Genomic DNA, 27068 nt, shown 5'->3' on the forward strand with positions numbered 1-27068 from the left:
CACAAAGTTATTAAAGCTTTAATATGATTTGTCACTCTGAATATCCACACCATGTGAAAGTTTACTTATAACCATTGTCTATTTCCTTTACTGGCAGTCAATCTTCTGGAATTTTCTTTGAATATGTGGTAGTATTTTATCATGTTCCTGTACCATATCACGTTGCAGGACTCCAGACAAAACTTAGGAAAGCAAGCAACTTCTGGGCCACGCCCTTAAGAAAAGGCTCCTGAGTGCTGCATTACTTAGCATGCTTCAACTAGGCGGACAGTAGCCAACCCCACAGAGCAAGAGGCTGTGGATATAAGAGATGCCAAGGCTGGATAACTCATGGGGCATAGCCTGCTTGCATCACACAGAAGAAATAAATCACCCATTTTCCGAGGCACACCATTGTTGTTTCTTCTGAAGTACACAAGCTAATAAGCTAATACATTCTGGTTGCCGGTGAAAATGAGAGGAGCGTTGTCCAGGATGAAGGCAAGATGGGAGCTGTGGTGGCGACCAATTGTAATTAGAAGTTTTCTTGGGTCCCACCAACCCCCCACAGTCCCATGGCCCACTTGTAGAATAATCACTAAGAACCTTATATTAATTATCACTGCTCAGCAATTAGCTCAGGCTTATTACTGACAATTAGCTTTTATGCTTAAATTAACCCATAATTCTTATTTATGTTTAGCCACATGGCTTGGTACCTTTTCTCAGTTCTGCCTGCTTCCTCTGTGTCTGGCTGGTGTCTCCTGAATCCTCTCCTTCTCACCCCACCTATACTTCCTGCCTGGCTACCGGCTAATCAGCATTTTATTTATCAACCAATCACAGCAACACATATTCATAGTATAGAGAAGACATTCCACAGCAACCAATGGAGATATAATGGGGTCTTAGTGTAAGTAAATTGGGTGCAACAACTCTGGATTTGGTCCCAGATTTTGGCACCAAAACATGAGTTTTGCAACTCTGGGGAAAGGTGTCAGACTACCTGGGGAGTCAGGCAACACCTTGAGATGCTTAGGACAGCTCTGATGGCTAAAGTGCAAGGAGACAGGAGTCACTTGAGATTACTGGTGAAATTTTATTTCAAAAAGGAGCTACACTACTAAAGAGTTTTTCTTTGAAAGCTGTGGATACTCTAACCTCATTTTATAGATGAAGAAAGTGAACCTTGCTATTCTGTTCTAGGATTTTTCTTTTAAAATGCTTTGGACCACGTTTACCAATTTTCATCTCCTGGAACCATGATTCTCACACCTTTAAAATAAATGGTTAAATTGCATCAGTATTTTTTTCCTGGGCTTTAACATGGTATAACACAGAGAAGGAGCTTTCAATACCTCTATCTGGTTAAAGCTCTGCAGGTTGGAATATTATGACAGTTACTTGAATAGAGATAACTCACTATATGCCAGGCAGCCAACTTTGCTCCATGAACATGGCCAGGAGATAAATACACAATATACTAAGTATATCCTAATTTTCTTCTTGAGTGTTTAGTAGAATTACATACTAATAGGAGATAAAGAGAGTAACAGGATAAAAAGATAGTCATTATGCACATTTCTGAGAAAAATACTGCCTTTCCCAACAAAAGCAAAAGAGAGAGAGAGAGAGAGAGAGAGACAGAGAGAGACAGAGACAGAGAGAGAGAAAGGGGGGGGGGTTGGGCCATTATTGGAAGGTTCCTTCAAGTCCTGTCTTCATTACCATTAGATCATTTATCCAGCAGGTTTGACTATAAGACACCACAAACAGAAGTTCATCATTTCCTTTCTTCTTTCCTTCCTGAGCAAATGTTATATCTTATCATACAAAATGACAGGCTGGTCTTATCAAAGCTATGTACCCCGAGAGGCAGTAACAGGGGTAAATTTCCTTTTTTCATTATATTTGGTAGAACACACAGACCTTAGGGGTAAGCTATCAGCCAAGATATGCCTTCAGATTCTTCCCAGGCTCCCGTAGGGGGGAAAGGAGGTAATTAATCTGTCATGCTAGACAGCGTACTGTTTCTCCACGATATTTAAAAGCCAATTTCACTGCGATACAATTTTGTCATAAATAGATGAACTAGAACAAAAGAAAAAGGAGTGAAAAGGAAACATTTTTAACCAAAACTTGCTGAAGAGCATGAAGGAAAATATTAATCCAAAGAGTTTTCAGGTCATAAGACTAAAAGGAAAATCTGTAACAACCAACTGACTGAAGCAATAATTTTGCTTGCTGATTCAGTTACATATTCTGAAAAAATCTGGGTAAAGAGATTTAGAAACCCATTGATTTTTCAATGTGTAATCAGTTAATATGCTGACCTGATGGCTTCCTGAAGCATACAGCAGCCTTCTGGGTCAGTAACAGTGGCTCTTTAAAAGATATCACCAAACATGGCAGCCCCTCTGGAAATGTTAGCCGTTTTCAGGATTTTGAAGGCGTTCATTTCCTACCAAGCTTACATTATTTTATCTCTCTCTGGCTCCGTGTCCCCTCAACCTTATTTAAAAATTACTTTTTATTTTTTTAAGACAAGATCTCATTAAGTATCTTTGACTGGCCTGGAACTTGTTATGTAGACCAGGCTGGCCTGGAACACACAGAGATCCTGCTGCCTCTGCCTCCAGAGTGAGAGCTGCCATTAATGGTGTGCATCACAGCCTGGCTCCTCTTGAGTTACCTTCAGTTCTAGAAACGACAGGCTGATGAATAAACATGTTTATAACTTGGGGCTCAAACTGTCCCCAAGCAACAGGAGCCTGGAGGCAATCGTTCATCACCATAAGGCTGCACTGTGGAGTGGAAGTAAGCACCTCATGAGGAACAGATATGCCAGGCCTGACTCCTGGGGAGCACTCTGCAGAGCCAGACAGAGGAGATATCAATTAGACCACACCATGATCAGGACTGCTAAGCTCAGCCAGCATTCATCTTTGCTCTGCCCCAATTCTCTCCTCTTCAACCCAAGATCATGTCAATGCCTGGAAGAGTGACGTGTGGCTGTTGGACTCCCTCATCTGCCCCTCTTCGCAGTGTGACCACATTGATTAACTCTCTTCTCTTGATTTCTACAATTACTCATCTCTTAACTAGCCTGCTGCAGAAGCCTGGCTGAGCCTGTTAGGCATACAGAGCTAGTGTGCCTTTGACAGAAAAATGCCAGTAACTGTAGGAGAAAGACTCTTAGAACAATTTTTCATTTTTTATTTTTTCTTTCTAAAACTTGCCCTAAGTGTGGCCAAAGGCTGTCTTGAAGCTCAGGAACACTGCCAAAGTATCACTCAGGTAATGTGGAAGGAATAAATAATTCTGTCACGATAGCAACATCTTAAGAATGAGTGACAGTTATGAATCTCAACACTCTGGCCTTTCTAAAGCTTTCCTGGATGTCATCTCAGGGCTATAAGCACAAATCCTGGCACACCAAGCCCAGTGACAGCAGTAGAAACATGATAGAATGAGGGAGCATAACATGGAGAAGCACACCATAGATAGCTGCTTCCTGGGAAGATCACATGAGAAAAGAAGGGAAGATACTGACGTGGAGGCAGCAGTAATCTACTGAAGACATTCCTTTGATTTGGATGTGAGGCCCTGAACACTCAACACACATGCTTGACTGGAGTCTCTGTATTTGTCAAACTCACATCTTGAGCTGTGGGCCTAACATGCAAGATAAGAGGTAGATTATTGAATCTACTCTGAAAAAAAAGGAGATATAGAAAAATGGGATAAAAGGGTAGAATATTGAATCTACTCTGAAAAGAAAAAAGGGAAGATATAGCAATGATAAGATAAAAGGTAGATTTTTGAATCTACTCAGAAAAGAAAAAAAAAGATAGAATTTGGATATAAGATAAAAAGGTAGATTATTGAATCTACTTTTAAAAAACTACTTGTTTTAAATATTTTACATTGGATTGGACTTTTGTATACTGTATACAAATTTTGGACTCATCAACATAAGATAGGTAATGAAATTTTTGTCTGAATCTGTCAAATGTTAATGGACTAGACATTGTTAATGTTAATTCTTGATTGTATATATTATATATACTTTTTCTTATATTAGTTATAACTTTTTTATTTTAAACAAAAAAGAGGAAATGTGGTTGATATATTGTGCACCCCAATAAACTTATCTGAGGGTCAGAGAACAGAACAGCCACTATGTTAAATATAGAGGTTAGGCAGTGGTAGCACGAGCCTTTAATCCTTTAATCAAGGCCACACTGGAAAGAGCCAGGCATGGTAACTAACACACACCTTTAATCCCAGCACTTGAGATTTCATGTCTAGCTTGGGAAAGACACGCGCCTTTAACCCCAGGAAGTAATGGCAGGAAGCAGAAAAGTATACAAGGCATGAAGACCAGGAACTAGAAGCTTTGTAAGCTTTTAGGCTTTTAGCAGCAGTTCAGCTGAGATCCATTTGGGTGAGGAGAGGACTCAGAGACTTCCAGTCTGAGGATTTGTGGAAACAGGATCAGCTGAGAAGTTGGCAAGGTGAGGTTAGCTGTGGCTTATTCTGTTTCTCTGATCTTTCAGCATTCACCCCAATATCTGGCTGCCATGTTTTTTATTTAACAAGACCTTTTAAGGTTCATGCTACACAAGTGGATCAAAGGCAGTTCTCAAACTATTCAGCTTGCTAATTTTCTGGGCAGCCAAACTGACAGCAAGCAGTTGGCTTATTGAAATAATGCTCCCCCCGCCCATCAGCTCTCCAGCTTTTTTTTTTTAAACAGTATTTTCATGAGCAAAATGACTACTTTGGAAGGCAGAAGTCAAAGCAATACATTGTAGGGAAATCAAAGTGATCTGAGTGGTGTGGCGCACTATTAGATTTTAAATGCTAAAAGAGTAATCGTGGTACAGAACTGCAGGCCCAGTGTTTGGAATATGGAGGCAGGACAATCAGAAGTTCAGTTGGAGGCCAGCCTGCTATACCCGAGATTCTGTCTTAAAACAAAACAACAAAAATTAAATACTAAAACAATGGCCAAGACACAATATTTTAGTAGTAACAATGATAGTTCAATACCTATAAGGGTCACAAACTGCTCATGTTTGCAAAAATGGACCATTCTGATCTTAAAACTCAAAGGCAAGATACTATTTTCTATTACTATCACTGAGTTTTGTGTGAGGGACAATGTGGTTGAGCATCTCTTCCTCTGTTGGAAGTGAGGACGATACAGATCTGTGCAAATAAACCAATGTTCCCTTTTGACCAATTCATACCAACTGAACCATGAAGAATTATCATCAGTAATATCCTCCCATCCCAAGGATGTCCCAGTGCACAGAGACGAGGACTGGATTGCTGATTAGTATAATAATAATATTATTATTATTGCATTCATTTATTTAGTGTGTACCAAAGGGAGGGGGGCATGAACACACACGGCCTGTGTGGTTTTGCTCCACAACACCCTATGTGGGTCTAGGAGATCACACTCAGGTCTTTGGGCTTGGAGCTAGAGCCGTCTCACTGACCCTGAGCACAGGAGAATGCCTTGATTTGTACTCATAACTACACTCTCCATCCCTTTGTTCCAGAGCTTGGTCCTTATGGTCCTTCCCTCCCCACCCCCTTACCATAGCTGCTATTAGCATGAAAAACTATTTTTACTGGCAAAGTGTCTACTCCCTTCCATATCACGTCTCACTTACTGACAGAAGACACCATCAGCTCAAAAGATAATGAATTCTGTGAACTGTATTTTTCTGCTGTTTATTATGGGTAATATCCCTTTCCCATTGAGTATAGTTTTAACATCAGAAGAAAACTGAGTAGAAGGTATGGAGAGTCCCCATAAATATTATTTTTAAATATACTGCAAAAATTGAACTTCGCATTTGGAAAGAGCACACACCCTCTTACATTTGCTTAGATATGTGAGGAAGGTGATTGTAACTTCCCTAAAGAGAACACTGTTAACATTTTGTATCCAGTTCAGCACCGTGGCATATCAGGAAGATCAGAATTATGAGATGGGCCATTTTCTGCACGTCCTGATTATGTAGCTCTAGAATGAAGCTTTGCTGTAGGAAAATTTATAAATAATATATAGTCATATGTAGTGTCCCCATAGCTGTAACTTCTTCATTCTTTCAGAGTAGCATCCTCTCCGTGATAAATGAATTGAGTCTAATGCCAAAAGTGCGCAAGATCAGATGTGCACACATCACCATTCTGTATGAGATGTGAGCACTACGTTCATTTTGTCATAAGTGTGAGGAGATTCAAGAACTGAGTCTAATGTTGCTCCTCGAAAGATTCATCAACACCTTTCAGCTGTCTGCCTTCCACCTGGCAGACAGGGAACATTTTTAATACTGGAGTTTGCTGAGAGTAAGTTGATAGTAATTTGTCCCACTGAACTTCCGTGAATGAACTCTGCATCTGAATGATAATTTATCTATTCTATAGCGAATCTATTTGTGATTAGATGTTAGTAGAACCAAGAATGACAAATGGGAAAATTGAGGAAAACAAAAACACATCTATTTTTCTAATGCAGAAAGAAAGAAAATATCTTTAAATTTTTATGTGCTTCCTTCAGTCATTCCCACATAATTCTCCAAAGTATGTATTTCAAGGAGAGCAAATAAAGGTGGGCACCAAATATAGGAGCGCAAACCTATAATTTCACTGCTTAAGAGATTAGGTAGGAGGATCACCATGAGTCTGAGACAGCGATGGGCGACACAGTTAAATCTTATATAGTGAGGCCATGGAGGGTCTCTCTCTCTCTCTCTCTCTCTCTCTCTCACACACACACACACACACACACACACACACATACACACACACACACACAAATCAAAAGTCTGGAAAATGAGTCAAGGAAATTCCAATGGCCACTACACGCATGGAATCATTATGAATTACTATGGATGCAGTGTACACCAGTGCCTGCAATGCACAAAGTGCTCCTCTCCTTTCTATGCCCTACTACTGAGTCTTATACCACAGTAAATGAACAGAAACAGTAGTCCTAACTGCAGTGCAGGGTTGGAATTGAAGAGAGGTAACACACAGGTTAATGCAGACACTAGAGGTGAGAAAGGAGAGGGGATTCAGAGAACTCCACCATGGGACGGGGGCCATTGCTAGTATTTAGAATGGTGGATTATGCTTAGACAAATATGTAAGTGTTAAGCACAAAGACTGGAGAGCACAGGATGTATACCTGTGATAGTGGGACATTGTTTGAAGACTTGGTTCCAGTTGGTGTCTGTGTTTGGGGAAGTTATGAAACCTTTAGGAGGTAGAGCCTTGCTAGAGGAAATCTGTCACTGGGATGGGATCTTGGGGTTTAAAGCTTCACTCTTGTACCATCCTCTCCACTGCCCCATTCCCTCCCCACCCTGCTCTGTCTGTGTGGATGAAATATAATCAGCTGACCAGCTATCTGCTCCTTCTGACTAGTATGGGTACTCAATTTGGAACCACAAGCCAAAATAAAGTCTCTTTTCTATAAATTGCTTTTGGCCATTTTCATTATAGCAGCAGAAAAGTAACTAATACAGTCCTTCAACTAGTTCTTGCATGGTCACCAGGGCCTAGCGAACATGAATGATAAAGTGGAATCCTAACCTTTGCTCTTGTCTTGGGAAATGATGGATTCCCAAGCAGAGACTGACAACCAGGGACACATTGTATGCACCCAGTTATTAAAAAAATCCATAAAAACCTTTGTCTAGATCACTTACTATGCTAAGAGAAAAAATATTGAATGGCACATTTATGCTATACACTTCTTAACACTTTTCCAGTACTAGTAAACTTACAAACAAAGAGAGTTTGGAAAGAATACAAATTGCCATGGCCTCCACATAGCCTGGAGAATGTAAGCCCATCATTGTCTGAAGATAAGAGAGATGGAGGATGAATCACTTCCAAGGTCAGATAGCTGTTAGCTTGACTTAGATAGAAATTGTTCTCTAAGGGACATGCTCTGATGCCTTGGGAGATTATTTTATAAGATGAATTTTAATCAAACAGTGACAGACTTTTATCAAGATATATAATAATGAGACTTGAGAGATCAAGTGAGAAGAAAATATTCTGGGGAAGATTTGTTTCTTTACAGAGGCTTGGACAGGCGATGATTGAAGGTCCCTTTTTAAGTGAAGTTGTTCTTCACAAAAAGATTAATAGCCAAGACAGACTCACTCTGAAGGAGTGTAGGAGACAGGGAGTTGCAAAATCAGTGTGGGAAACACGTTATTAATCACGTGATGCCAGAGATCGGGAGTCGTGGTGCTGGGACAGGCTGATTACAGACCTGCACTCCCTTGTCCGCACGGTACTGGGTATAGATTAGCATGAAAAGAGAAGTGACAACTTTTGGAAAAGGATTAATTTTAAAAATCGGTTTAATTTTACGTGTATGAATATTTTACCTACATATATGTTCACCAGATGCATGTTGGGTGCAGGTGGAGGTCAGAAGAGGGCAGCAGATCCCCCAGAACTGGAGTTAGGATGGCTGTGAGCCCTCATGAGGATGCTGGGAACAGAACCCTGGTCCTCTGTAAGAGCAACAAGGGCTCCTAACTGCTAAGCCATCTCTCCAGCCTCGGGACTAACAATCTTTTTTTGGCTTTGTCTGAGAAGTGATACACATCTCCATATTCTAATTATTAGAAGCAACTCATTACATCCAACCCAGTTCCCCAAGGGGGAGGCATCTCAGATGCTGCTTACACACAGAAAGGAGGTTCTAGTCTTAGGAATGCTCTTTTTCTTATCTGTGGACATATATTTACAAATGAAAGAAAGGCTTCAAAAAAGGCAGAATTTCAGTCCTATGACAACCCATTAATATCCCGAGAAGGTGTCATCACCTCCTCACGTGCCTCAGATCTGTCACACTACAGCAGTATTTAACCAGTTTTTCAGTCTGACACATCTGTGAACTTGCTAGTGCAAAGGAAGAAAGGAGGGTGAGCAAAGGAAGCACCCAAAGGCCTGAAAAAAATCATGTGACAATTCACACTTTCACATTCATCATGGCAAACAGCACTGTGGGGGCTACAATGAGCTTTGACAAAAGGGAAATAAAAAATAGGAGTCTGAACAGACTGTTGGCAGAATATGTCTCCTGACAAAGTTGTTTACCAGCCTCACAGGATTTAATGAAAAGTGAGACAGCCAGAGAGAGTAGCAATCCTACAAAGTGGTCTGATTATTTCCGATACTCCTCCCTCCTAGAATTAGAGTCTATGTCTCTTCTGGACTTTGGGAAGGACGTATGACTGCTTTGCCCAGTAGAGAGTTACTCTGTGACTTCTGAGGCCGAGTAAGAGCGAGCCAGCAGCTTCATCTGCTTCTCTTGTGATCACCCACTCCCCCACTCTTAGCATCCCAAGCATCGTGTGTGGGGATGCCCAAGCCAGTCCAGAGGTAGAGAACCTTGGAGCTACCCAAGACCACAAAGAGAGACAGAAGGGTCTGGCCAGTCTACCTGCTCCAACCTCTGCTCAGTCCAGCACTAGCCATGACTTCTATCAAATCCCAGAACTTCCCAGGCAAGCCCTCACTGAGTTACCCCAAAATAGGAAAGATGCATCTATGAATTTATTAGTATTAATTAAAACTAAGTATTAAAAGAGTTTTGGGTTGGTTGCATGATGAGACACAATTGGAATAGTGAGGTAGCTTTACATCAACAATACATCTCTGTATTGACAAAATGGTAACATATTCATTATTTTATATTAATATGTTTACTATATATTATGTTTATATGTAATTATAAAATAGGAATATATTAGTTTAAACTAAAAAATCATTGTTAAATACTACTAACCTGTGGGAGCCCACAGAGGTTTCCTAGTGAGATCTGAGCTTGCTTTACCTGGCAGGGCTGCGTAAGAGGATGATTGGATGATGGGCCTGGGTACCAGGTGTGTGAAAGGGTCTGCACATGGCTGTGTCTAGCAAGGGGGAGGTCTTTTGCCCCTCCCCTTGGCACTGTTATAAAAAGCCTTTTGAATAAAGTTCTGGGCCAGTGGATAAGGATCCAGACCCTCCCAAGGATATCCTGTGTTTCTGTCATTTTTCTCTCCCCTCTATCGTTCTATCTAAATCTCTGATTCCTCACTCCTCGAGAGTACCCTGGGGAAAAAGGTAGGGGCAGGTTCTCTACACTAACCATAGCCAGGAACTACAAGCAGGCAAGGGGGCTATCACAATTATAAAAATGACCTTATTAGTAAGAAAGTAAACAAGCTCTTGATTTAGAAATTGGAAATAAAACCATTTCTGTTTCTATAACAATATCTCAAATCAATAAAAGACCTCAAAAAGTGGCCATCAACTGTTTCCTCCCCCGGTCACTTCATAGTCACAAGTTATCACCTCTTACTGTCCCTACAGTGAGAGAACCTTAGACACCCTGTCAGCGTCGCCCCAGGTCACACGGCCTGCTAGGCCCACACCCCTCCCCTTCATTTCTAGGAACTTGAGACTGCACTGCATTTTTCACTGTTCTTCCTTTCTGGGCACCGCCTCCGCTCCCCACTCTCCCTGGCTTTGTGTGAGGCCGTGATTTACCAACTCTGCCTTCCTTGATCTTCAGTGTCATTTACAAATACCCCAACCTACATTATTTAAAAATATTGATGATGTCACTGCAGCCAGGGAAGCAGATCCGGGCCTTGCTCAGCCATCACCAGAGAAGCTTCTTCCTGCAGTAGATGGGAACAAATACCGAGACCCAGAGCCAAATGTTATGCAGAGTGAGAGACCTGGGAACATTCAGCCCTACACAGGATGTCTCCATGAAATTCTTCCCCAAAAGGGCTCAGGGAACTCCATGGAAGAGGAGGCAGAAAGAGTGTAAAAAGCCAGAGGGGATGGAGGACACCAAGAAAACATGACCCTTGAGATCAACAAGAAGGACACACATAGGAACTCACAGAGACCGAGGCAGCACGCACAGGCCCTGCACGGGTCTGCACCAGATGGGGTCCTAGCGCTGAGCACAGGAGTAGACACGTGCCCCATCCCTAACCCAAGAGCAATCCCCAATTAATCGCCACTTACAAATGAAAATCTGGTTTCCTCCAAGGGAGTCTCACTGGGGAAAGAACTGCACTTAAGGGTAGCTGCGCACCCAGCAGGAAGCGGCCAGCAGGAAACGGCCAATAGAAAATGAACACAGCAGCATCTGTGAAGGTTCCTTGTCTCAATGTCATGCCAGGACTTTTTCTTTTTTCTTTTAAATTTTATTTTATTTTTAACTTTTATTTTAATATATAATATTTTATTTTACTATACATATATTTTTCTCTCTTTTTGACATACAAGTACTTTGTGTATATATTATGGCTTCCAGTTTACAGTGTTTTTACGGGATTCCTGGGTGTGTGAATGAGGGGGTCCATTTCTTCTGCCTTCTCTTGGGCTCTTTTCCTTTTGTTTGTGTTGTCCTATTCGAATGTGCTAGTTTTCATTTTATTTTATTATTATCCCTTAGAAGCCTTTTTTTTTTTTTTAAATGAAAGACAGAAAGGGAGTGGATCTGGATGGGAGGGGCAGTGGGTTGGAACTGGTAGAAGTAGAGGGTGGAGAAACCATAATCAGTATATATTTTATGAGAAAAAGGTTTATTTTCAATAAAAGGAAAAATATTTATGATGTATCATAAAACACATAAATATTGACTTAAAAGTACCTATAGGGTAACATCAACCCTCTCTACTGACTCATCTCTCAGAGACAGCTATATTCATTGTTTTTCAATTTTTTTTATAGCCTACTCACATAATAATTGCCCTGTAACCTGGCTTCATCACCCTAGCGTCATGGAGGTATTTGCTCAGAAGCTACAAACACGGCCTTCTTTAGCAGCTTCATTAACCTCAATGTAGACTGGAGACAGAGGGGGAACCCTCCAGGTTCTAGTTCTGACACGGTGAGCTCAGGCTTGCTCTGCTCTGGGCATCTGTTCTCCCAGACAGAAACATCTCTCACTTCCTTCTCTCCATGCCAGCTCTCACGATGAACTAACTCAGAAGACCTCATGGCCAACCTTCTCATCTCACGGTGAACTAACTCGGAAGACCTCATGGCCAACCTTCTCATATTCCAGCTTTGCAAAGTCTCTTTGTTGATTCGGTTTCATATTTGATAGCAAGCTATACAAGACCCGAGGGATTCACACACAGCAAACATCCAGAGGGAAAATGCTTTAGTAAAGAAGGTCAAAGCAGTAAGAATGTCTGCACTCACTTGGATTATGAGGAAGAATGGCCTTAATTTAACAGACTTGTTCTTGAGAACTTTCATTTTAATGCTGTGGTCATGAGCTATTCCTTCCGCCTTAAATACTCACATCCCTAGCATCTTTATGCCTTCTGCCCACTACCTCCAATCAGTAAGTGCCATCTTCATAGACATCACCTGAACAAGGTGAGGAAGCCAGTGTCTCTCCCAGCAGCAATGGAAGATAGTGTCTGCTTGTTTGCTTACTGATGATCTTCGCTTGTGGGAATGAAATTTCACCCAGCACCCGTCCTGAACAGCCCACTCTGCACACACACGATGTCCACTCCTACTGTCCTACCCAGAGCTAATTCATCACCTCCTGCCTTTCCCCACATGCCCACTGCCTTGTTTCCATGTCTATCTTCAGCCCTTGTTCTTCCTTCAACATACAATAAAACCTCTCCTAGAAATGTCTTCTTTAAACATCTACAAGCCTGAGACCTAGTCTTATAATATCATATATTTTTAGAATTAAAAATTTTGGTCAAAAAGAGGTAAATGCATTTAACACCAAGCATGATGGTCATTCAGTCATTCACAGCAGAAAGACTTGACCCCCAAAAGTTGTCCTCTGACCTCCACATGTGCCCTGTGACACACACACACACACACACACACACACACACACACACACACACACACACACACTTAAATCCTGAATGACACATATACTGATGAAGGGGAATATTTTAATCAATGTACCCATCAAACAACGTAAAGTAGGTTAACAACTGGGAGGTGAAATTCTGCTGCCGGCTGGGAGCCCTAGCAGGCAGAGATGAGGGAGCCTTTCAGGTTCATCAACATTCAAAGAGGGGAGGGAAAAACAGAACAGGCCTGGAAAACAGGACCATGTGCCCCTGTCACCACTGCTGTACTCTGGGCCACGAGCCACATAAACCCAGAAGCATCTGCCAAAGTTTCTGACAGCTGTGCATGTACCCTCTGCCATTTGCTCAGCTGTTTTGAAGTGAGAGACGCATTTTCCCAGGGTTCTACTGTGTGGGCTTCTTTTTCAAGCCAGAACAATGTGTTCAGAATACAAATTCCTTTTATTAGTTCTGATTTCTCTCACCCACCTAAATGAACGTATCTTCTGCTTATGTTTTGCAGCTAATGGAGGTGAACAGAGCACACCATGTTATATTTGAAAACAGGCAATGCTGAAGAATGAAAACAAATCACTCTGCCTGTCTGTCAGCACAGCGAGCTGCTCGTTAGAGAACTTGCTGTCTAGTCCCATGCAACCTCACTTGGTTTGAATAGGTCTCCTACAAATGCTACCACCTTTGTGCCTTGCATATGGACATCATGAACACAAGGAAAATGATTCGATTTGAAATTGCAGATTGTAGCAACGGCAGCTCACTTTGTATACCAACATGGTTATAAAGCTCTGAAAACAAATTAATTAGATTTGTTTAAAATGTAACCAGCTTTCTCCCACCAAAAAAAAAAAAAAAAAAAAAAAAGGAAGTACGAAGGAAAAAATAGAAAGGGGTTCACTAGCTGGTCTTCGCTGCCTTGCACATTTTTAATAAAGATATGGTATGTGTGAACTAATTAAATCTTAGGTTACAAGTTATTAATTTAATGCTTCAAGGTTATTAACCACTTTTGTATACACAGTTTATAGGAAAAAATGAATGTACTTAATCTCAGAATTAAGATACCAAACAAACCAAATAATCTCATGTTTCATTACTTTCAAAGTTGATTGTCTGCTTGGCAATGCTTTACTAGAGCCCAGATATACAACTGCCACTTCAGAAAAGAGGTTTGGCAGTTTCCAGTAGATTTAATCCCCATTTAATAGCCTTCTTATTGAGGCCAGATATGAAAGGTCACTGAGGAAAAGCATTTTTTTCCCATTGATTCAACCACATTGAATTTGTCCAATATCCTGAGAGTAGATCACTAAGTTCTGAGTGATCACTAAGTCCTGAAAGTGGATCACAAAGCTCAGAGTGATCACTAAGTCCTAAGAGTGGATTACAAAGCTCTGAGTGATCACTATGTCCTGAGAGTGGATCACAAAGCTCTGAGTGATCACTAAGTCCTGAGAGTGGATCACAAAGCTCTGAGTGAACACTAAGTCTTGATAGTGGCTTCTTAGCATGTTATACAGACCCACTGGCAAATACCAACAATCCAGAGGAGTTTATAAAATATTTAAGATTATAACATTTGACAAACAAAGTTCCTAGATGTTAGTTTGATTTTGACTAATTTTTCAGGGCAAAGTGTTTGGTCATTCAATTCTGAAGCAGCAATCTTCTGCAGAAGATGAGCTTCAGCTCCTAACGATCAAAGGGCATTTTATCTTAAAGAACATTATGTACACCAAGTATCTATGGGAAAAGAAACAATTATTGCCAGGAGTCATGATAGTTATCTGCATTCACAAGTTTCTGTGCTCTAAGAAGAGCGAATCATGACTTGGTACATCAATAATCCCATGGGAAATTTGTAATGATTTATTTCCCTGGCTTATTAAAAGCCTAGCCAGGGCTCAAAGGTCTCTAGATACCCATAAAATTAGAAAAGCATTGCCATAAAATTAAGAAATAGGAGCTAAATATCCATACAGGAAGAGAGCCAACAAATGCTCTCTGATATAAATTATTTGCATTACACAAACATTTCTAGGAAGAATTGCTGTTGTGAAATGCATTTTCTTAGTTCTATTGATATAACATATAACTCATTTATATCACTATTCAGGTTTTATAAACTCATCCTGAAGTAATATACAAGAAGAACCTAATCCTTTTTATGTTTTCTCATTTATTTACTTATTGACTTTTGAGATAGGGTCTCGGGTAACAGACTGGCCTTGAACTTGCTACATTGCCAAGGCTGGCCTTGAAATCCTGATTCTTCTGTTTCTGCCTCCCAAGTGCTGAGGTTCAAGGTTATACACCTGACTTTCTTATTTTAAATATAAGAAAGTATTTTTAACATGAAACTAATTAAAAAATTTGGAAAGGTTATATAATTATTGTTTGAAAAGATTCAGTATTAAAATCTAACTAGAAATGTAAGAAATTAGTCTCAGAATATAGCTGAATGGTATAATGGCTATACTTGGGTATTAAACAAGTCTGACAGCTAAATATTTAGATATGATTTAGTACGATATAGATAATATATACACTATACATCATTAAAATGATTTTTTCAATTGTTTTATACAATTACAAAGTATGTAGAAATGCTCGTGGAGAAATGGCTCAATGGTGAAAAGATTTGCTTGCTACATGAACTACTTAAGTTTGGGTTTCCAGAAACCATCTAAACATCAGGCAGGCACACTGGCATTCTTATAACTCCAGTCTCAGAAAATGGAGTCAGGGCATCCAGACTAGCCTTACTGGTGAGTTCTGAGTTTGGTTAAAGCAACCTGCCTCAAAAGAATAAGAAGGAACAGAAATCCAGAAAGACTCCAATATCAAATCTGGCCCTCCATACTGAAATGAGTACATTTGGCATGCATACATATGCATGCACGCTCAAGCACCCTCACACATGTGAATATGCACACACACATCATATTTACAAACAGACAAAAGGAATAAAAGGAAAAGAATTCTTATGGATAAGCTGTCTAAAATAATTCAATGAAAGTGAAGCGTATAGAAAAAGGAAACAAAATATGTTTATAAGGATTATACATGTGGCTGGTGCTGAATGCATAGCTCAGTTGGTAGAGTAATCGTCCAACACACAAAGCCCTAGGCTCCATAAACATCCCAGTGCTGCATAAACTAGGCTTGGTAGGCCACATCTGTCACCCCAGCACTTGAGAGATCAAGTGCAGGAAGATCAGAAGGTCAAGGTCACTCTCATCTACATGAAGATTTTGAGGCTATAAAACCCAAAACAGTAACAACAACAAAGCTAACTGGGCTGGAGAGACAGTAAGTGGTCGAAAACACCTATTCTAGAGGATTCGGGTTTGATTCCCAGCACCTCTACAGCAGCTTACAACTATCCAGGAACCCACTCCCAAGGAACCCAACACTCTCTTGTGACCTCTATGGGCACCAGGAAATCAGATGGTGCACAGACATACATGCAAGCAAAACACTCGTACACTTAAAATAAATACCACCCAAAAAGCTCAATATTATATCATTTGTTTCTTACATAATCTACAGACCTAATCCAGTTAAATGAAAAATATAAGAGATTTTATTGAGTAAAATGGGATGAGGAGCTTTGTGTGTTTAGATGAAGCAATGGACATATAAGAATAGTCAACAAATTCATGAAAATTGACTTTATTACATTAAGGATTTTTTCAATTCTAATAATTAGTCTTAATAGGGATACAATGTAGTTTCTAGTAGCCTTTTTAAAAAAATGATGAATTAGATATGTAAATAGCATCTCATCCATATAGTGAAACATTCTGTCATTAAAAATGATGACATGGTTCTGAATTTTCTCCAATCAAGTCTTTATTATATATTATGAAATGAAAATGGGACCTACAAATGGTAGACAATACATGATTAAATTCTTAGAGCACATATAAAATTCAACGGCATGGCAGCTGACATGGAGGGGACACAACAGCGACAGTCTCAATCACTGCACAGCACCCCGTCCTTCCTACACTGAGAAGGAGAGCCCACATCTCTAGAATGAATAACAGTACATCTCCGACACAGTCTACACTGAAATCCACCTCAGTGGCTTCACAGGAGAGTTTTGTAAGTAAGGAGAAATATGGAAATAGGAGTTAGCAGAATGTGCTTAGTTTAAATACTTTTAATGAAATCTTTACCTTTTTTTCTAGATATTGTTTTGGGTTTTATATAACGTACTTATGACTACTGACTAACATAAAAGTCCCACTGAATGAAAGAACTTGATATGAAAATGATGTAATGAGAACAACCCATGCTTACTATATGCTAGGCATTTAGAAGCATTCTTATTCCTAAGTCAATGATTCTTCAAAGTGACCTTTGAGAAGAATTCCTCTCTCGTCTTTGAGGGAACAACTTCAGAAAGTGAGTAAGACCCTGTCCAAAGCCACTATGATAAAACAAGACAGGACAGGCTAGATACAGACAAGCTGCTTCAACACAACAATTTTGCCAAAACTCAAGATACGCCCCCCCCTTTTTTTACAAGAAATTCAAAATTATATAAAGATTGCCAAATATTAGTGAGAGTTCTGGTACAGCCTTCACTCAGCTTCTCTTGTTTAAGCTCTGCCCAGTGCGTTTGTACCAAATAAAAATCCATATCGGTCCATGGACATTACTAAACCCCATACTTCATTCGGGTTTCACTGGTTCTCTATTGTGTTCTGCCGATCCAGGGGTCCATCCATGAGACCATGTCACTCTGTGCTGTCACATGATCCTAGCTTCCCCCTGGATTATAAGAGTTTTTCAGACTTCTTCCCTTGTTTTTATGACCATGACAGTTTTGAAGAGTGTGAGGAGGGAATTTTGCAGAAGGTCTTACATTTTGGATTCACAGCTAGAGTGGACTTACAGTTTCAGGAAGAAGGTGATGGGAGCGGCACATCATTTTCCTCACATCATCTCAAGGGAACATGCCACCACGTGACTTCTCATAGACGAGGACAGTCTTACAGTCCTGCCTGAGGCGACTTTGGCCTGGCTGTTTCCTCTGCAAGGTCACCATGTCCCCTGCACTTCCCATTCTCCACATTCAGTAGTACAGACGACAGTTATCAGCGGAAGCCTACTGTGCAGGCGCGGAGGGAAGTGTCTAGATGAGCTCCATCTTCTTGGAAGATGGCCGATCTCTACATACTTTATTTGGAACCATTATGCCTGCATGTTAATTACAGCCCATTATTCTACACTACTTCTCTTATCTCTCTCATTCTTACTATGTTATCAGTTTATTCACATATGATAATTTAAAGACACACTTGTCAATGAATAATTCCTTGCCACTTAAAGGCAAAAAAAAAAAAAAAGGTTAGAATTAGATGTGACAACAATGGACAACCATGTTTTAAAATATTTCCAGCAGATCATTAAGTAACTAATTAGAAACATGTTTTTCTGAGAAGCACTTTATACAGAACTTACCAGAAATATTCGTTCAAGTTGGTCCTGAATGTCTTTCATTCCTGGAAATGCAGCGACTCCTTGGATCATCTCAACAAAGATGCAGCCAACTCCCCTGAAGAGAAAAGAATCATTAGAAAAACTTCAATAACTCTGTTTAGAAACACAAAGCAGAGATTAAAATGTACCCCAGGAAGAGGCAATGAATAAACAACACTCTCCATGATCAACTGAAGCAGTGGGATGACACCTAGACCCACACTCTGCACCCTACTTTTTCTACTGCTCTGAAAGGACTCTAAACATGTGCAGCCATCCTGGCTCTGAAAATGATGGAAACTGATCAAGCAGCAGGCTTCAGTGGTCCCCTTATACTTGCAGGTCACAGGTGAGAAAGTCCTTGGCTTGACATAGGGAAGGAAGCCTCTGTGGTCCTTTTCTAGTTCCCTTCCCAGCTGTATTTCACAACTCATAATGGGCTGTACTTTCAGCTGCTGGTGGTTCTCAGTGCACTCTGAATCAGCATCATCTGGGAAACTTTTAAAACCCACAAATGCTCTGACCACAAACCCCAAAACTTCTGCATAGGCTACTGAGATGGTTCAGGGCATCTACACACAGAATTGCTGAGCCAGATTCATCGACTGTCAAAGAGAAATGCTCATATTGCTTCACTACCTAAAACACCATGTCTTTACCTATTTGCTCTTGAGTGCTAAATCCAATTTAGCCTCTGTAATCCTGGGTCAATGTCTTCTCCTCCAGGAAGCCTTCCATAGACTTCCTAGCAGACAAGACAGTTCCCCATGAGCTTACTAGTCATACCCTTTCTTAATGCATCCATCATCCAATGAGCTCAGCCTTGCAACCTATCCGAACTGCCATGCCCACAGCATCTATCCATAGTACAGGCAAACAGCTAGTGAAATGCTTGTGCTGAGATTCAAGAGAACAAGTCATTTGGAAGAAGATGGAAACTGGAATAAACCAGAGAAGTCACACTAATGGCAAAGAACTAGTACAGAGCTCTCATTCCTGCACCTCTGACCTAACCTGGTTCCTGCCTGCAGGAGACCAGGATGTGCAGACAGCTCTCTCCATGATCATTCTCTATGATTTGCAATGTCTCTACCTTGAACAACTTTAGGTTCCCTGACTTACCATACCATGTCATTTTTTTCAAATGCTGCATTTACTTCCATCTAGGGCAAGCAAGCCATGGGATCTGTAACCTACGTCAGAATCGCTCAGGGTAAAAGACAGACCAGTGACCTACTTCTGTCCAGCTGCTCCAGTTGTTATTACAGTTGTGACCAACAATGTTCTGAGTTAAAGTTAAACACTAGTAGGAATGCCTTTCTCACAATGCATGCCACATAACTTCAGCTTAAACACACACATAAGGATGTATGCTGCCAAAATGACTGTACAAAATCCCACGTTACATCATACATTATAAAAACAATTTCACTTGGGGAATGAGAATTAGTTTCGTATCATTCTAGACAGATGGAGTTCAGATGTCTGATTACATCTACTTAAAATGTTAGTATGGTGGTTTTCTAAAATTTTTCTGTCAAGAATTCTTTCCAAGAATATTGACCCGAGTTTCCATTGTCTTCTTATTTAAACTCACATTAAACATTGTGGATTTGGAATGCCCACACCTTCCTGATTGTACATAAGAATAAACTCTCTGTTCTCTGCCTTTTGTCTTTCATATTGCCCCCATACCCTGCAACACTGACTATTAGCAGAAGCCAACAACATCCTATCTGTGCAAAGCTGAGCTGGCTGGTGGGATGGGGAGGTAACAGTTACTCTGTCAGAACTGCCTACAGAATTTCTTTTACAGCTACTTTTCTTAGTTTACATCATCTCCAAAATATGATACTTAGAAGATAAACCTACACTCCAGTTCTGTTCAGTTGGAACAAAATGATAAAGTTATTCTGTAGGCTTTTAACCACTTGGCTGGCTAAGGGATTTGGACTTTCATTCCTAATGGATATATCAGATGACATCATCTTTCTCAAAGACACTGAAGGGTACACTAATGACATTGAAAGAATTATACTTAGTGACCATATAGAAATTATAGTGCACAAGAAATAAAAAATAGAATTACACAATAGAATTAGACAGTTATACTTATAGGGACCATATAGAAATTATAATGCACAAAATAGAATTACACAATAGAATTACACAATTATACTTAGTGACCATATAGAAAGAGAATGCACAAGAAAATAAAAAAATAGAATTACGCAGCATATTAGTATTATTAATGCAGAGGAATTCGTTTTTTTACTGAAACTGCCAACCAGTAATAAAAGTCCTTCAATCTTATATGAACAAACTACTCTGTGTGCCCTTCTCTTTCTCTGCTCCATTAGTTCTGTGCTCCTTCAACAGGCAGAGTAAGCTTGCTGCACCGAATGGTTTGCTGGGAAACCATTACACTTAATAAATGATGTTGCATAAGGGATAATGTCCTCTTTGTGAGTTCTTATAATGATTACCTACTGAGTCTAAATTCTTCATTAAGAATAAGATAGGCAATACCAGGGAGATGGCTCGTAGTACTTATTCTGCATGCATGAAGACCTGAGTTTAAATTGCCAGCATACACATAGAACTTGGGCCTGGCCATGCATTCCTGTAATCCTAGCACTGTTGGAGCTGAGACAGAGGGAGGATTGCTTGTTGTTGGTGGGGCTTGCTGGTCAGCAGTCTAGCTCCAGGTTATGTGAGAGACCCTGTTTCACCCGATGTCCTCCTCCAGTCTCCACGGGGAGGTGCACCTGCACAGATGCACATACAGCACATGAAGACACATACACACTACAAAGAAAGAACACAGTCTGCCGTCCAACATTCGACAAGAATTTCCACATAAAACCTGAGGAAAGCTTGAAAAAAGAGGATTCTAAACACACAAAAGAACAGAGTCAAGTACAGCTTCTTGGTAGCAGCATTTTCTTGGGTAGGCTCTGTTTGCTAGTGGCAAGCAGAGGCATGACTCCTTTAAGACATGGCTTCCTGGTTCAAGTATGGCCAGCTCTTTTGGGAGGTCCTGTTATGGAGTACTTAAATGGGGTTTGTGGGCAGAGGGCTGTACACTACTTGGTGGCAGCATGGACCCAACAGCTTCTGAAAGTTCAGACATTAAGCATGACCTTTTCAGGTACCTCTGCCATAAAACTAGACTCTCAGGTAGCCAAGGAATGGGGCAGAGCCAGCCACCAAAGCTTACACATTAGGTTTAGCCTGCTTAGCAGTTTAAAGACTCACATGGTCAGAAAAAGATAGAAATGCAGTAAAGACAGATTTAGAAGAAGAAAAAAACCACTTCTAAAAGGTTTACAATATGTTTAAAAATATACATAGGCTTGCAAGAAAAGAGAAGGTATAGACAGTAAAAAAGAGATATACAGTTTTAAAATAATCAAGTGAAGTCCTAAAAAGGGGAATAAGTAATATTTAAAAAAAGGTCACATAAAGATGAAAAAAATACAGAGAGTCTGGATACTGTATGTTATTGTATTGTTTTTAAATTTTGACTGCTAATGAGCAAATGATAACTGCTGAGAGACATTCAATTATGAAAACTGCTATATTAAACCAACCTATATATTGTAAAAATGTCCTGACTTCAAAATTTAAGTCAAGGGATATGTTACATTGGGAAAGAGGTTCTATTTTTATTTCCACAGGAAATGAGAGGCTATGGATTCATTCTGGGTTACGAAAAATCAGGTTTGATCAAGGAAGACCCCCTAAAAAATCTCCAATAGGAGAGGAGAGGATGGCCCAGATGATCCAACATTTCATAGTGCTTCTGTTGCAGTTTCCTCTGAGTTCTGCATCCAGAACAGCTTCAAGGCTGCCGGCTGAGATGATCCAGCCTCACAGACTACTCCTGTCAGGACTTGACAATAATCCTAAATTCTCTCAGGGTCCTCCAAAGATTACCAGTGCCCCCAATCAGTAAGAAGTAGTCTAGAGAACTATGCCCAGATTCCCAAAAATAAATTATGAATGTTTATCATCATTTGGGGGGTTGGTTACAAGTTGTTATGGATAATGGTCAGGAAAAAAAGCTAAACAAAGGAGATTAGATTCAGAGATCTTGTTTTGAAAAGAAAAAGGGGGAACATAGAAATGGTAGGATAAAAAGGTAGATTACTGAATCTTCTTTAATCCAAAAAACAACTATTAATCTTAAATATTTTACATTAGTATGAATTTTGGTTTATCGATAAAAAATTTAAAGTTAATTTTGTTATACCGTATGTATATTTCTTTTTTAAATTTTATTTTATAATTTAATTTAATTTTACATATCAGCCACAGATTCCCTTGTTCTCCCCCCACCCCCCACCTTCTCCCCAGCCCACCCCCCCATTCCTATATCCTCCATGGCAAAGACTCCCCTGAGGTTATTTTTTGGTGGTAGTGTGTGTGTACTTCTCTTCTTTGGGGTTTACTGCTGTGGCTTTATCTATTGCCTGTGTTTTCGAGGGTGTATCTGACTTCCTTAGGTTGGAATTTTCCTTCTAGTGCTTTCTGTAGGGCTGGGTTTGTGGATAAGTATTGTTTAAATCTGGCTTTGTCTTGGAATGTCTTGTTTACTCTGTCTATGATGACTGAAAGTTTTGCTGGGTATATTAGTCTAGGCTGGCATTCATGGTCTCTTAGTGTCTGCATTACATCTGCCTAGGTCCTTCTGGCTTTCAAAGTCTCCATTGAGAAATCAGGTGTTATTCTGATGGGTTTGCCTTTATAAGTCACTTGGCCTTTTTCCTTTGCTGCTCTTAATATTCTTTCTTTATTCTGTACATTTAGTTGTTTATTATGTGGCGAGGGGACTTTTTTTGGGGGTCTAGTCTGTTTGGTGTTCTATAGGCTTTCCTTCCTTTTTATCTTCATAGGCATTTCCTTCTTTAAGTTGGGAAAGTTTTCTTCTATGATTTTGTTGAATATATTTTCTGTCCCTTTGAGTTGGTATTCTTCTCTTTCCTCTATCCCTATTATTCTTAGGTTTGGTCTTTTCATGGTGTCCCAAATTTCTTGGACATTTTGGGTCATGACTTTGTTGGCTTTAGTGTTTTCTTTGACTAATGAATCTATTTCCTCTACCGTATCTTCAACGCCAGAGATCTTCTCTTCCATCTCTTACATTCTGTTGGTTATATTTGCATCTGAAGTTTCCATTCATTTACTCAGATTTTCTATTTCCAGCATTCCCTCTGTTTGTGTCTTCTTCATTTTTTCTATTTCCCTTCTCAAGTCTTGGACTGTTTCCCTCTTCTGTTTCATTGCTTTTTCATAATTTTCTTTTAGGGATTTATTGTTTTCTTCTGCTTTATTTGTCCTGTCCTCTAGTTTTTTATAGCGTCCTTCCCATTTTTGTTTGTCTTTTCCTCAATTTCATTTGTGATTTCTTCTATATAAGCCTCTACCTTCTTCATGATGTTATTCATAAGGTTGCTTTCTTCTTCTTCCATTTTGTGATGTTCAGGTCTAGCTGTTGGAAGAGGGCTAGGTTCTGGTGATGCTGTATTGCTCTTCATTTTGTTGTATGTACTTCTGCCTTGACGTCTGCCCATCTCCTTGTGGATTCGTTCTTGGTCTTATCAGCACTCATGGTCCAGACAGAGGTGACAGATTCAGGAAGCCTCTCTCTCTTGTCCAGATGGGAGCTCCAGGGCGGTATGGGAGCTGGGGACTGGTCTCTAAATCTCAGGAAGTAGCTGGGGTCTCCAGCGGATGGGCGTAGGGGCAGGGCATGGAGATTGCAGGGTCGCTTGTCCAGATGGGAGGTCCGGGGCAGTGTGGGAGCTCGGGGCTAGTCTCTAAGTCTCAGGAAGTGGCTGGGGTCTTGGGCAGATGGGCGTGGGAGCAGGGCGTGGAGATTGCAGGGTCTGCCAGGGGTCTTGGAGAAGGGGAATCTTCCAGTGGGAGTGGAGGGGATCCTCCCCGATGGCCAGAACCTGGGGCCAAGTTGGGCAGGTCTTCCCTGGAATGGCTGGTGCCCAGGGATGGGATCTAGGGGTAGACCTCTCTGGGTTTGAGCCCAGGCACTCACCTCTTGTCCAGATGGGAGGTCCAGGGCAGCCCGTATGTATATTTCTATTCTTGTTTAAGATATTATGCTTATGCAACTTATTTTAAAATGTAGCATATAATTAAGAAATATAGATTAATAGTCATTTATAGTAGTCAAACTTGGAGTCATCTTAGGTATGTTTTCAAGGTCATACACAGATATATTTAGACAGATGATATTCAAACACTTCAAAGACACATAGAATATGACATTTGATATGTTTAAAACCTAAGGCTTTTCATGATAGTGAGACACATCTGCTCCTAGAAGCATCAATCTACTTCAGAGAAGATGATGGGCATTGAAGAAACTCTATATGGAATTCATCTTATTTATGGCAAAAGCTAGCCATGTGGGCAAAGAAACTGCCCTTGCCTCAATTACTGACAGTTACTGTCCAAACTGGCCCACCAGGATGCAAGAAAAGTGACTGCTGAACTTTGCCAAGACAAGGTAGGACACTCCTTCAAAATTCTCTGCTTTATAGGAAAGTCTGTCAGACATACTAGGCCTGTAGGCCAGAGCTGGATGTCCTAATATTGAAGAAGAATTTTGGGGGACTGTCCAGGCACTCATCTTGAGGTCCCTGTCATTAGGTAACATTTCCCTTTCTTGGGTCTTTGATGGAGTTGAAGACTAAATAGTTATAATTATAGTTTTCCTTATTTATAATAGAAAGTAAATTAGATATAAAACTTTAGACTCACCAAGATAGATAATAAGTATTTTCTCTATTTTTGCCAAATGCAAATGGATTAGATAGTGTTACTGTATTTTGTTGTATATAATATTACTATGTTAAAGTTAAAACCTTCCTTTTTAATTAGACAAAAAGGGGAAATGCTGTGGAATACTCCTCATGTACACTGTAAAAATTTGTCACTAAAATTAGTTTAATAAAATGCTGATTGGCCAGTAGCCAGGCAGGAAGTATAGACAGGGTGACCGAACTAAGAATGTTGGGAAGAGGAAGGGCAGAGTCAGGAGTTACCAGCCAGACTCAAAGGAAGAAAGCTGCGAATGTTGTACTGAGAAGAGGTTGCAAGTCACGTGGCTAAACATAGATAAGAGTTATGGGTTAATTTAAGTGTAAGAGCTAACTAGTAGTAAGCCTGAGTTATTGGCAAAGCATTTATGATTAATGTAAGCCTCTGTGTGGTAATTTGGGAAGCACCTGTTGGGTATTTGGGAGTTGCTGGTGAGACAGAAACTTTCATTTACAACAGTTTGGTGACAGAGGCTCAGTTAATAGGTTTCATATGATTCAATTTACAGAAACCCGACTTTAGGATTACTCAATGGGTTAAGGTAACTTGACACAGTCAACCAGGTCTCAACACACAGCTTTCAAATTTTTGAAACTCATGTTTTACAAACTTAATTTAGGTCATCAGTATGTGGATGCTTTTTTTGAGTTAAAATGCAAAATAGTAGATTCTAGTTAACATCACTACCCAAATATACATGGGGGCTGGAGACTAGCCTCCACAGTTAAAGGAACATACTGTTTTTTTAGAGGACCTGTATTATTTGGTTGCAGTGCCCAACCTGTCTGGCTCACCGCTGCCTGTAACTACAGCTCCAGGGGCACCTGAAGCCTCTGGCATCCACAGGCACTATGCTCATGTGTATAGGCACTCCCACCCCTACATACACTAACTAAAAATAAAATATATTTTAAAAATTTAAAATAGGACTTAAAACATAATTGATAATTCTTTGCCATAATGAGCATAAATATCCTTTCAGGCCTGGATATAATTTGGTAGTATTCACTGTGAAGAAGGAATGCAAAGTTAGGCATAAAAATAGTGTATAAAAATGAGTTCAAATAAACTTAGTCAAAAGAAATTACATGATTTTAGATGCTGAAAAATAATCTACACTGTGGGAATAATCAGCATTAATTTTAAACTGTCAAAGAAAACCTGCTCTATTCCTCTCTCCAGTTTGATAGGGTAATCTACAGTAAATTCATAATACCTTTAAATATCTTTAAAAAATCCATTTCCTTTTTCTTCTCTTCCTTCCTTTTTTGTTTGTTTTTGATAGTTCTGGGTTCAAAGTCAAGCCCTGGTATTTATCAGGCAAATGGACTATCTCTGAGATATACCCCAGCCCAATACCCTTTCTTCTCTCATCCAGTTTGGTGCTAGGGATCAAACCCAGAGACTTTCACATGCTAAGCAAGTGTTCTACTACTGAAATCTACTCCGATCTAGTAATATCTCTTTCTAATAAGACAATAAAAAGATGATTTATACTTTTTTCTAGCATGTGACATTAGTTTCTTTAATAGTTCAAGAAAAAAAAAAGGTTTTGTTTTTTGTTTTTTCCACTTCACTCCACATAGGTAAGGTCAAATAAAATTTAAGGATCATTGACAATTTTAGAAAAATTATATCACATTCCCATATACACAAACATGACAGTTTTACTATAGCAAATGTTACACAGCTCCATAGGGTGATGTAGAACAGTATCTGAGGACATACTACATGCAGTGTGGAAGGCTAGGGGAGCTAGAGACTGAAGGTTAGAAGGGCTACAGAGGTTGAGCCTGTTGGATTATGGGATACAGGAACAACATGGGGTTGGGCCTGGGGCATTCCAGG

At 40.0% G+C, this 27068-nt stretch overlaps 1 protein-coding gene across 6 annotated transcripts in view; it reads right to left on the reverse strand.

Moving 5' to 3' along the window:
• The window catches only part of Cdk14 (cyclin dependent kinase 14), a 557745-nt gene that overhangs the window by 186562 nt on the left and 344115 nt on the right, over window positions 1-27068 (reverse strand). For all 6 annotated transcript variants that reach the window (XM_076566272.1, XM_042272740.2, XM_076566274.1 and 3 more), the window contains one exon: window positions 18360-18453. In XM_076566272.1, the coding sequence (XP_076422387.1) occupies window positions 18360-18453 (94 nt within the window). The remainder of the gene's footprint in view (window positions 1-18359; window positions 18454-27068) is intronic.

The sequence above is a fragment of the Peromyscus maniculatus genome, chromosome 3, assembly GCF_049852395.1.
Source record: "Peromyscus maniculatus bairdii isolate BWxNUB_F1_BW_parent chromosome 3, HU_Pman_BW_mat_3.1, whole genome shotgun sequence".
Taxonomy (NCBI): Eukaryota; Metazoa; Chordata; class Mammalia; order Rodentia; family Cricetidae; genus Peromyscus; species Peromyscus maniculatus.